Here is an 11,473-nt window from a genome sequence, read left to right on the forward strand (position 1 = left end):
TGAGTGGGGTAATGGGGAAAACTCGTGTTTTCTTCACTGAAACATTTAGGATAATGTTTCGGGATATGATCAACCTATCGCTGCGAATTAACACATGTCGACAGGGGACATCTGCAAATATAACTATAGTGAGCTAGAAAATGTACGTTGGCTTCAACGACGTGACGTTACTATTAGAACCAGCAACAAATCTCTGATTGTACGGATTCTTATTTAGTTTTGGAATCCAGTACAAAACAGGAATGGACATGTCTTCAGGTTTTAGAGTCAAGCCAAACGTTGACTCATCAGTTGATGACTGTGTTCAGGGGACTGTGTGTGTGTGTGCGTGTGTGCGTGCGTGCGGTCGATCCTATTTTAAGGGCTGGGTGCTACAACGAATCTTACTCATTCCCACTCTGAGTTCTACTTAAAACAAAACTGATTCATCAGTTGATGTGACTATCAAAATATTTTATTGCCATAAACTTGACCATGGTCAATCAAGGAAAAGTATACAAGTCATGGTAATCTTTGGAAAGAATGCGAGCAAGTTAAAAATCGAAACAAGAAATTGAAAAAATAAGAAACTTGTAATTGAAGGTCAACACTTTGTTATTTCCAAGATATACGAAATTTATAAATAACAAAACAATGTCTGCAAATGGCACTTTACATTTGTGATTGATAAGCAGAAGCCAATCTGTGCCCAACCTATAACAGCCATTACCAGTGGTTTTATTACCAACTGATTAAACGTCCGGCGACATGCTCCTTCTCGACAGCATTAACACAGCTCAACTCCGGTGGGACAAATAGGGAAATAGCAAACACACAACACAATATTCCTTGGTAAGGTCAGTCCGTGTCTGTTATTACGATGATTCGTAACGCTGCGAAAGCTTTGTTTTCGGAACCCTTAACATAAAATAGATAAAAATCAGAAACTTGTAATTGAAGGTTTCTTAGACAAAAGCTTTGTTATTTCCAAGATAAACATTTTTTTTTTAAAATCCAACGAAACATCCACAAATGGCACTTTATATTTGTACGCAATCTGTGCACAATCCCTTTTCATTTTTTCATGGTTAATGAAGATTTCACCAAGATCAGCCATTACCAGCGGTTTAATTACCGACTACTTAAACGTCGACCCCCATACTTGCTTCTCGACAGCATTAACACAGCTCAACTCCGGTGGGACAAATAGGGAAATAGCAAACACACAGCACAATATCCCTGGGTAAAGTCTGTCCACGCTGTCGTCACTCCACCTGGAAGCAGGTCATTCTGGCAGCGATGAGTGTGTTGGGGCTGGGGTTGGTGGTGATGACAACGAAGCTGAACCTGTCGGTGGCGTAGTAGGCGGAGTTGTGGTACTCCTTCTCGTCCTGGTCCTTGACCAGTGTCAGGTATCTGTGAACACGTCAGTATGGCAACAAGTCTCGCATTGGACAGTTTTGGTTTACAGGTACGTTTCACAAACAACGAACCTTTTTCATATTAACGTGGGGCGGTGGGGTAGCCTAGTGGTTAAAGCGTTCGCTCGTCACGCCGAAGACCCGGGTTCAATTCCCCACATGGGTACAATGTGTGAAGCCCATTTCTGGTGTCCCCCGCCGTGATATTGCTGGAATATTGCTAAAAGCGGCGTAAAAACATACTCACTCACTCACTCATATTAACGAACTCACCTACAACGATCTTAAGAATATAACCAGCTGTGTTTTTTATTCGTCCAGGCAACATGCTGTATATTTTAGTCAAAAACGCTTATTACGAACTATGGATATCACGAAGCAAAATTAGTGATCCGTATTTTGTTGTACTAATGAGTAGGGATGGGCGATAATACAAGTTAACCGGTATATTGCAATTCGAAGTTCGCAATACCTTATATTGCGGTACACTTTTCGCGAACCGGTTCGCCCGATCCGATCGGCCATTTCCGTGACCATGATCGGTAATTTTCGTGTTGTAGTTAATAATAGTAATAAGATTTGTATTTCCTTTATATTATTATACATTCATAGTTTTGAGAATGTTTATTGGTCAATCACATCTGAGTGCTGACATTGTTTCAAAAATAGGAAAACAGTAATTTCATTACCTTAGTTAAACCACGTGTTTCACTTTCACAATATATTGCAGTACGAAAATTTTGTCAATATCCAACCCTACTAATGAGTGCAAGAGTTGGGTTCAAGGAAACTTGAAATAGTACATCGGTTATTTCATAGAATGTCAGCATAACTCAAATACCAGAAGGCTTCATGGAAACTACGCCCTACTCCCACGACTCCCGAATATCAACTTTTCACTCTGAGTATAACTGCTTACCCTGAATGCTGACTAGCACAAATCACAGCACCATTAAAAATGACGTGAGATCTCAAGTTTTGTTGATGAGGGGGAAATAAGTTAATGCATGATCTTTTTCAAATTTGGAATCTGCATACCAAAGTTATATGGTGCCTGCGTTTAACACATGTCTCGTATTCTCTCTAATAGAATCCTTTGGTCGTTGTTGAACCTGTTTGGAACAGTATACACTTACACATGTAATTAATGTGTCTAATCTCACCTCACATCAAGATACCCGTATCTCACATTTCACTAAGATACCCATATCTCACCATGCACTAAGATACCCGTATCTCAACTTACACTAAGATACCCATATCTCAACTTACACTAAGATACCCATATCTCACCTTACATTAAGATACCCGTATCTCACCTTAAGATACCCGTATCTCACCTTACATTAAGATACCCGTATCTCACCTTACATTAAGATACCCGTATCTCACCTTACATTAAGATACCCGTATCTCACCTTACATTAAGATACCCGTATCTCACACTAAGATACCCGTATCTCAACTTACACTAAGATACCCATATCTCACCTTACATTAAGATACCCATATCTCACCTTACATACCCGTATCTCACCTTACACTAAGATACCCATATCTCACCTTACATTAAGATACCCCTCAACTATATTAAGATACCCGTATCTTACACTAAGATACCCGTATCCAACTTACACTAAGATACCCGTATCTCAACTTACACTAAGATACCCGTATCTCAACTTACACTAAGATACCCGTATCTCACCTTACATTAAGATACCCGTATCTCACCTTACATTAAGATACCCGTATCTCACCTTACATTAAGATACCCGTATCTCACCTTACATTAAGATACCCGTATCTCATTTTACATTAAGATACCCGTATCTCAACTTACATTAAGATACCCGTATCTCACCTTACATTTAGATACCCATATATCACCATACACTAAGATACCCATATCTCACCTTACACTAAGATACTTGTATCAGATTGGTAACCGGCAATATTGTCTCTTGTGCCCAACTCGCAGATAGGACACAAAGAGAACTACAAGTCTCGATTCAATGAGGGGTGATAAGTTGTTTCATGTCCCTACCTTTCATCGTCCAAGAGTGTCTTGTCCAGAAGGGAATCAAGCAAGTTCTTCTCAACGTCATTCACCATCTCGACCTCTCTGATGTCATGTGACCCCATGTCCAGCACGAGTGGTTTGCCGAACCTGTATACAGATGACGAAGCCGTTACCAAAGTCAATGGTTCAGAAACGATTAAAATGTGTCAGCAAAGGCCCAGCTGTAATATCAAAGTCAACAATATTCCAGCTGTATGGAGGTCGCCTCTAACAGTCTATGTGTGGGCGACACAAACCCGTGATTGACATTATGAACACGCCGTCTTGTAACGGTGACGCACATCGATCAGCTCTCCGAGTCAAACCACGCAATGCCTCGCACGACAAGCATTGGTCGCTGCAGTCCCAGTCTAACCACACCGAGGAATATGTATGGTACACCAAAATTCATACTTAACCTAGGTTTTCCAAACTGCCCTAATCCCACAGATCCGTGAAGATTCGGGTTAGAATTGATCTTCAGTAACTAATGCTTGTCGTAAGAGGCGACTAACGGGATCGGATGGTCAGCCTCGCTGATTTGGTTGACACATGTCATCGTATCCCAATTGCGTAGATAGATGCTCATGCTGTTGATCACTGGATTGTCTGATTCAGACTCGATTATTTACAGACCGCCGCCATATAGCTGGAATATTGCTGAGTGCGGCGTTAAACAACCAACCAACCAACTAACTAACCTAATCCCACGCTGTTGTCTATATGAGATATATGCTACTCAACGTTTGACTGCATATTAACTAGTGGTGTTCCGATTAATTCAAATAATCGAAGATTGGTCGTAGTGACTAAACGACCAAGCAATCGATCATAATTTCTCATAATCGAACACAAACAACTCTGGAACACTTGTTTTCATTAACAATATTTTTCATTAGGTTGGTTTTGTCTGTTACATTTCATAAGCACTACAAACTCGTTTCAAGTCATGATTGAATTTATCTTAAAGACTCCAAGAAATTTATGTTCCAACATACTAGTCATCCTTTAAAGATGTGAAATTTTGCCAAAAAATCCCCAAAGAACTACATTTTTCCCCTTATTTTAATGTGCATTAACAAATTTCATAAATGACGCTAACCAATTATTTTCGATGATTGATCGGTAGTAATGAACCAATCATCAATTATGAGATTTTAACCAGTTCCCAACACTAATATTAACTATGATGGCTGGGAGGTATTACGAACTCAGTCTTCCAGTTGTGGTGTCCTTGAACTATATATTTTGAGTGGTAAGTGGTTTCCAAACCCCCCTGACTTATACCGTTTTCAAGCATGAGGAAAACGGTATAAGTATCTATACCGAAACGTCGTTATTGTACAATAAAGAAGTTGACCATCCATAAAGACTTGTCATTCCTATTCTTCGGGGCTCAAGACTCGGCCGGGGACATTTGTTCCTCTCTTGGAGTTGGAAACTTTGTTATTGAGCAATAATTCGACCACCTATGAAAGGGTGAGATGTTTGACGCGGTTTTAAACAGTATTTAGTTTAGTTCTCACCTCAGTGCACCCAAGAGTGCTCTCCTGAGTTTGTCGGCGTCCAGGTCACCTGGAAGCTCGGCCTGCAAGACGTTAGCATCGCGGTATCTGAAGAAGGTGGCCACGTTTCCCTGAAGGTCGATGACGAGGGGCCATCTGAAATACAAGGTCGACATTCAGTCTCAGCAACATGCGAAGACACACCCGCATCCCCGTGTACATTACTAATGTTGGCTATGTGAGAATTAATTGATTAATTAATTAATTAGATAACAGTTTAAATATTAAACATACAACTTTATGGATGACAACTTCTTGCTTATCGCATAAGCGACGTTTCGATGTTTTAGCAAGATAACAATGTAAAAATCTATATCGAAACGTCGCTTAATGCCATAAACAAAACGTTGTCATCCATGAAGTGATATGTTTCGTTGTGTCTCACCAACGTCTAGAATGCCGATCAAACAATTAGATATGACAGTTTGTTTGTTGTTTAACGCCGCACTCAGCAATATTCCAGCTATATTGCAGCGGTCTGTAAACAATCGAGTCTGGACCAGACAATCCAGTGATCAATAACAAGAGCATCGACCTACGCAGTTGGGATACGATGACATGTGCCAACCAAGTCATCGAGCCTGACCACCCGATACCGTTAGTCGCCTCTTACGATAAGCAAACGGTTGCTGAAGACCAGTTCTAACACGGGTCATTAAATAACACAAGGTCCAAAACACATACATGATCAAATAGATCACCATAGTAAAACCTGGCTAGCTATTCTCGAAATGTTCGTAGCCATACGAACTTCTTGAGCCCATTCTTAACACGTTTCGAGAATAAGGGCCCTGTTCTTGTTAGTTTCAGTTTTAGCTAACATCAGAGAGAAATATTCTTTCTTTTGCCAATAGGTTTGTCAACAGACCCACATTACAAAGATAACAAGTGCAGGACTATGTGTTCAAGTCATAGAAGTGTGTGGTCAGTGTTTTTATTACCCACGTGGTCAACGTATGGGTAGTTGCATACTAATCTCGTACGTCACACGAGTGTCGTATCGCGTTGACCTGGGCCCTTATTCTCGAAACGTTCGTAGCCCTAAGAATTCTTAACTTTGATCGTAGCCAATGTGTTAAGAATGGGTTTAAGAAGTTCGTAGGGCTACTAACGTTTCGAGAATAGGGGCCCTGTGTTGTAACGACATGACCTGAGATTCTAACGATTTGATTGGATAACCGATGACCTCTCAATTAGGTCACGTTGTGACGAAACTATTTGTTCATTCATAACAAACACGTTAATTCATTCAAGTTTCCACCAGTGATGTTAGCCGAGTGAAGCAACTGCAAACTAAGAAACGGGGTGCTACGGAGTAGTTTAATGTAGGAGGCTGTGCGAGGCGATGACAACGGACATGCATAGTGACGTCGGTTACCAAGGGGGCAGACGAGCAAGGCGTAGTGACGAGATTACAGTGTGACGCCATGCAAAAGGTGTACTACAGAACAACATTCTTCCGCAACCTCTTTATGAAACCGGTTTCGGTTTGAAACCATAAAAATAACAAAAATACGCTATTTTGTCACTATAAAGCATGTAAGGCGTGGGTAATAAATATAATACCACACTCGGTCTCATAACATGCGAATTATACGAAACGAGTGTCCTTCCTATGGTATCTGACCGAACGAAAGCGAGGTCAGAAACCATAGGAGGGTCACGAGTTTCTCATAACATGCGAATTATACGAAACGAGTGTCCTTCCTATGGTATCTGACCGAACGAAAGCGAGGTCAGAAACCATAGGAGGGTCACGAGTTTCTCACTGTATAATTATGAAACATGTTATGACCGAACGAAAGCGAGGTCAGAAACCATAGGAGGGTCACGAGTTTCGTATAATTCGCATGTTATGAGACCGAGTGTGGTATTCTCTATTTAGTATTCAATTGTACACGTCATCCAAACTTACTTTTTGGGATCCTTGCTGTTGGCTTCTTCCGTCAGTCTACCGAGGGCCTTCATACTTATAGTCGTCACCGGCGGCATCGGTGGAGGGGCGGCTGCTGCTGCTGCTGCCTCAGCTGCAGAGAACATATAAACATCTTACGGAGGACAAATACAGCAATGCTTCCAACTGAAGAACTAAATTTAGGAATAGAAGGACGGAGGGCAGTACCAGCCATTGGGCATTGGTTTTTAGTTTAGTGTTTGACGCCTCGCCAACAATACAACAGCTTTATGACGGCGACTTGCAAACAGTCAAGTATGGTCGGGTACTACGTTTGGCTGAAGTGGTCGGTGTCAGTACCAGTACTAAAGATATGTATCCCATATACTAGGGGTGAATGGATACTGCAAGATTACGATACAGAGGTCACGATAGATACCTATTGCGATACATATATTGACCTCAAGTCTCGTGGAAACCTCTTGACGGTAAATATTTCACAGCAGCTTCGGATAGGAAAAGCTAGCTTCAAACGCATGAGCGTCACGGCTATTTCGAGTAGTAAATTTGAAAAACTGATTACAATTCATTTTGCGAGGTTTGCGTGATAATTGAGTGAAAAAATATAGGGTGTATTTAAGCTGATAGTGTTTAGCGAGTATGTCGTATAGCCTACCCTAGCCCAAATGAAAACAGTGACAGATCGCTTAAACGGTTCCTTAATTGATTCTAAACGTAGAAGATATTATTTTTTCAGTTTCTGAATTGGAACTGACAAATCCTTTTGTGAGATGCATTCCAGCGAGATAAATTAAATGAACAACAACGAAGGGCTACATTATTCATATATTCAACGATGTACAGCATTCTCCAGCATGCAGGCGAACCGGAACTACAATTAACATGAACCGGTTTCATTTCAGACTGAGGAATATAAACTCCTCGACCGTTTAGGGTACCACGTACTTTTATGTATTCACATTTTGTCTGGGGTACATTCCTGTACATTTCTGTACCTGGGGTACCCACATCTGGTGTGCATGTGCTGACAAAGTCACAAAGTCTGTCTATCTGATCTAATATACCGTTAGTCACAACTCATCACAAAACAAAATGGTAATGGGGATCTAATCTACCTCGAGTCTCCACGAAGACCAAGTAAACCCTCAAGGAAATGACTACCATAGTAGGAAGGACATGTACACAAGCAAGCACGTCGAGACAACCATCTTGTTTTTATCTGATATATCTAATCAAGGCGATACTAATCAAACCTTTTTGGCTGTCAGCCTTCTTTGCCGCAGGTTTGGTGGTGGTTCCTTTGGATTTAACAGGTGTAGACGACGTTTTGGAAGTGGGGACTTTTTTAGGCGGCATGTTCAGCGTTATGATGAGACTAACTTGTGTGAACTAGCTTCAAGTCAAATATCGAGTATGGTCGCGGTAACCTAGCTGCATATAAACAGTAGTATCCGATTTCACACACTCCAGCGCACCCTGACGGGTGTAAGACAGGGCTAAGCTTTTAGCCAACCGGGTGTAGCGATACTTAAGCTATCTATAGTATTTTACATTAAAGACTGGCAGATAATCTATTCTCACTGTACTTTGTACTTCCGACAATCCCACGTCCACTGTTTAATATGGCTCCATACATCTAGAATTATTTTTGAGTGCAAAAACGTTTTTAAACTCATGTTGATCAACATCTAATATGTAATGTAAATACGTCGGCATAACTATTTGAAATTACCCCATAGTTAGTGAGGTTTTACGCCGCTTTTAGCAATATTCCAGCAATATCACGGCGGGGGACACCAGAAATGGGCTCCACACATTGTACCCATGTGGGGAATTGAACCCGGGTCTTTGGCGTAACGAACGAGTACTTAGGCGACATTAGTTTCAGTAATTTTACAGATAGTTTTAATACAATGAATTTCTGATCCTTTGCAGTTGTACAATCGTTTGCGAAAAGGTCCATAGGAACGTGAAATCATAGGAAAGCATTGTCTCAGAAAAGACTCGGTGTGAGACACGGTGACCAAAAAGGGTCACGGCTTTATCGTCTTCATTAAAGCCGTACCATGCACGAGATTGCGATCACACCAGATGAGAAAGCCATACTTTCTCGCAGTGACATAGGTTCGCGCAGCTTGGAAGCTGGTTGTCCGGTGAATACTCGGAGAAGGCTTTGGTGTGAGCGATTTTTCTAATGTTTTGTTGATATCACAGGCGCGAGCTTTTTATATGCTATGACAGTAGATTACCGATTTAACTGTTTATATAATTTCATTTGTCTATTTAACCACACGTTCTTTTTACCGAGTCACTTTCTCAGTTCCATACTTGAAAGCAATGTCATTATTTAGCGTTGACAAAATTTCTAACTGTGATATAGATATGTCGTTGTCACAGAAAAAAACTTAATGTTTGTTTTTTTGACACCTATGTGTCTGCCTGCCTGTCTGCTAATGACAATATTCAATACACAACTTCGATCACTGACCACATGCAATTTGAACTTAACACCTATCAGGCTATACACCATAAACAAACGCATTGATTTATGGCCCGAGTTCGGTCTCTGTCACATTATGAAATTACACAGACAGGCAGGTGTGATACTTGTACACATGACATGTTATGATGTCTGTTGATTGCAAAATGTTATGCACAAAAAATGAGCATATATTTACAAAACCCAACTTCTCTATATATACAAACACAATGAGCCGTGAGGGCATCTGCAAATGAACCAGCCGTTACCCCTGAGTTGCACACCCACCCGCTCTGACTGGGTTCGGTATCCAGGCTGCTTCGTTTCTTGGGAAGTAAACCCAAGTACAAAATATTGCACTTTTGATTTGCGATTGTACGCTTAAAATGTTGTTTATATGTTTTTTTCATAATAAGCAATGTATATTATATGTCATGAATAAGTGATAATTGTCTTTTAATTATGTTTGATTTTTTGGTTGCATGTGAAGTAATGTTGAAAGATCTTCGCTAAGGCAAGTTTACAAAAAATTTACAAATTGGTATTTATGTAAAAATATTAGAAGTCTATATGTTCTGAAACATCAGTTATGTTTCAGTTTATTTTGGACCCGTGAAGGTTCGGGATAGAATTGATCTTCAGTAACCCATGCTTGTCGCAAAAGGCGACTAACGGGATCGGGTTGTCAGGCTCGCAGACTTGGTTCACACATGTCATCGGTTCCCAATTGTGCAGATCGATGCTCATGAGCTTGATCACTGGATTGTCTGGTCCAGATTCGATCATTTACAGAGAGGCGCCATATAGCTGAAATACTGCTGAGTGCGGCGTAAAACTAAACTCACTCAGTTTATTTTACTGTCTGGGCCAAACACACGCAAAAAAAGAAGTTTATTTTGAGAGTATAGAGAAATTGAACCATTCGTTCACAACACAATTATTCAGGCCTGATGAAGTCTCATTTGGGTAGATATAACAATAATTGCATACATTCAAACATCTGTTGACACATTTGTTAAGTTTAAGTTCATCTTGGACCAAACAGATCAAATGGGATAGAGACTGTGTTCTGACTTTGACAGACATAATAGCTTAACATACGATACACTGTGACCTTACAAAGTGGGGTTTAGGCGGCTATAAGTGTAGGAGGCGACACAGGGATCGGGTGGTCAGGCTCGCCGACTTGGTTGGGTGAGTGAGTTTAGTTTTATGCTGCATTTAGCAACATTACAGCATTATCAGGGTGGGGGACACCAAAGATCGGCTTCACACATTGTACCTGGCTTTGTTGAGACAGTCATTGTATCCCAGTTGCGTAGGTCATGATATTGATCACTAGATTGTCTGCTTCAGTCTCGATTATTTACAGACTGCCACCAAATAGCTGGGGGCAGCGTTAAACAAATAAACAACATGTGATTGAGCTGACCTGGTATGAGATGAAGTGAGGTGAAATACTAGCATACAATGTCAGGTACAAGATTACTCCAGTTATATCTGTGCATCAATACAAGTTTAACAGTGCTAGCTAGTGTTGGGAATTGGTTAAAATCTCATAATCGATGACTGGTTCATTACAACCGATCAATCATCGAAAATAATTGGTTAGCGTCATTTATGAAATGTGTTAATGCACAAAAAAATAAGGAAAAAAACGTAGTTCTTTGGGGTTTTTTTGGCAAAATTTCTTTAAAGGATGAGTAGTATGGAGGAACATAAATTTCCTAGAGTCTTTAAGATAAATTCAATCATGACTTGGAACGAGCTTGTAGTGCTTATGAAATGTAACAGACAAACCAACCTAATGAAAAATCCTGTTAATGAAAACAAGTGTTCTAGAATTGTTTGTGTTCGATTATGAGAAAACATGGTCGATTGCTTGGTCGTTTAGTCACTGCGACCAATCTTTGATTATTTGAATTAATCGGACCACCACTAGTGCTAGCCCACTGAGATAACATGCATGAACACACCACTCAGATACAATATACAGACCACAGTATGCTCAGACTACTGTATATCAACAAGTACCATATTGGAAATTCGGTT

General features: G+C 40.5%; 1 protein-coding gene across 1 annotated transcript; it reads right to left on the minus strand.

Moving 5' to 3' along the window:
* Positions 1 to 438: 438 nt before the first annotated feature.
* On the minus strand, positions 439 to 8,382 carry LOC124289338 (IQ motif and ankyrin repeat domain-containing protein 1-like). Its single transcript, XM_046725954.1, has 5 exons — positions 8,196 to 8,382; positions 6,943 to 7,054; positions 4,989 to 5,123; positions 3,448 to 3,570; positions 439 to 1,395 (listed from the first exon to the last, which is right to left on the minus strand). Exons 1-5 carry the CDS (start codon positions 8,296 to 8,298, stop codon positions 1,245 to 1,247), a joined length of 624 nt encoding a protein of 207 aa, XP_046581910.1. The 5' UTR covers positions 8,299 to 8,382; the 3' UTR covers positions 439 to 1,244.
* Between the last annotated feature and the right edge of the window lie 3,091 nt (positions 8,383 to 11,473).

The sequence above is a fragment of the Haliotis rubra genome, unplaced genomic scaffold (genome assembly GCF_003918875.1).
Source record: "Haliotis rubra isolate DU_JTF1 unplaced genomic scaffold, ASM391887v1 Scf44, whole genome shotgun sequence".
NCBI classification, from domain to species: domain Eukaryota; kingdom Metazoa; phylum Mollusca; class Gastropoda; order Lepetellida; family Haliotidae; genus Haliotis; species Haliotis rubra.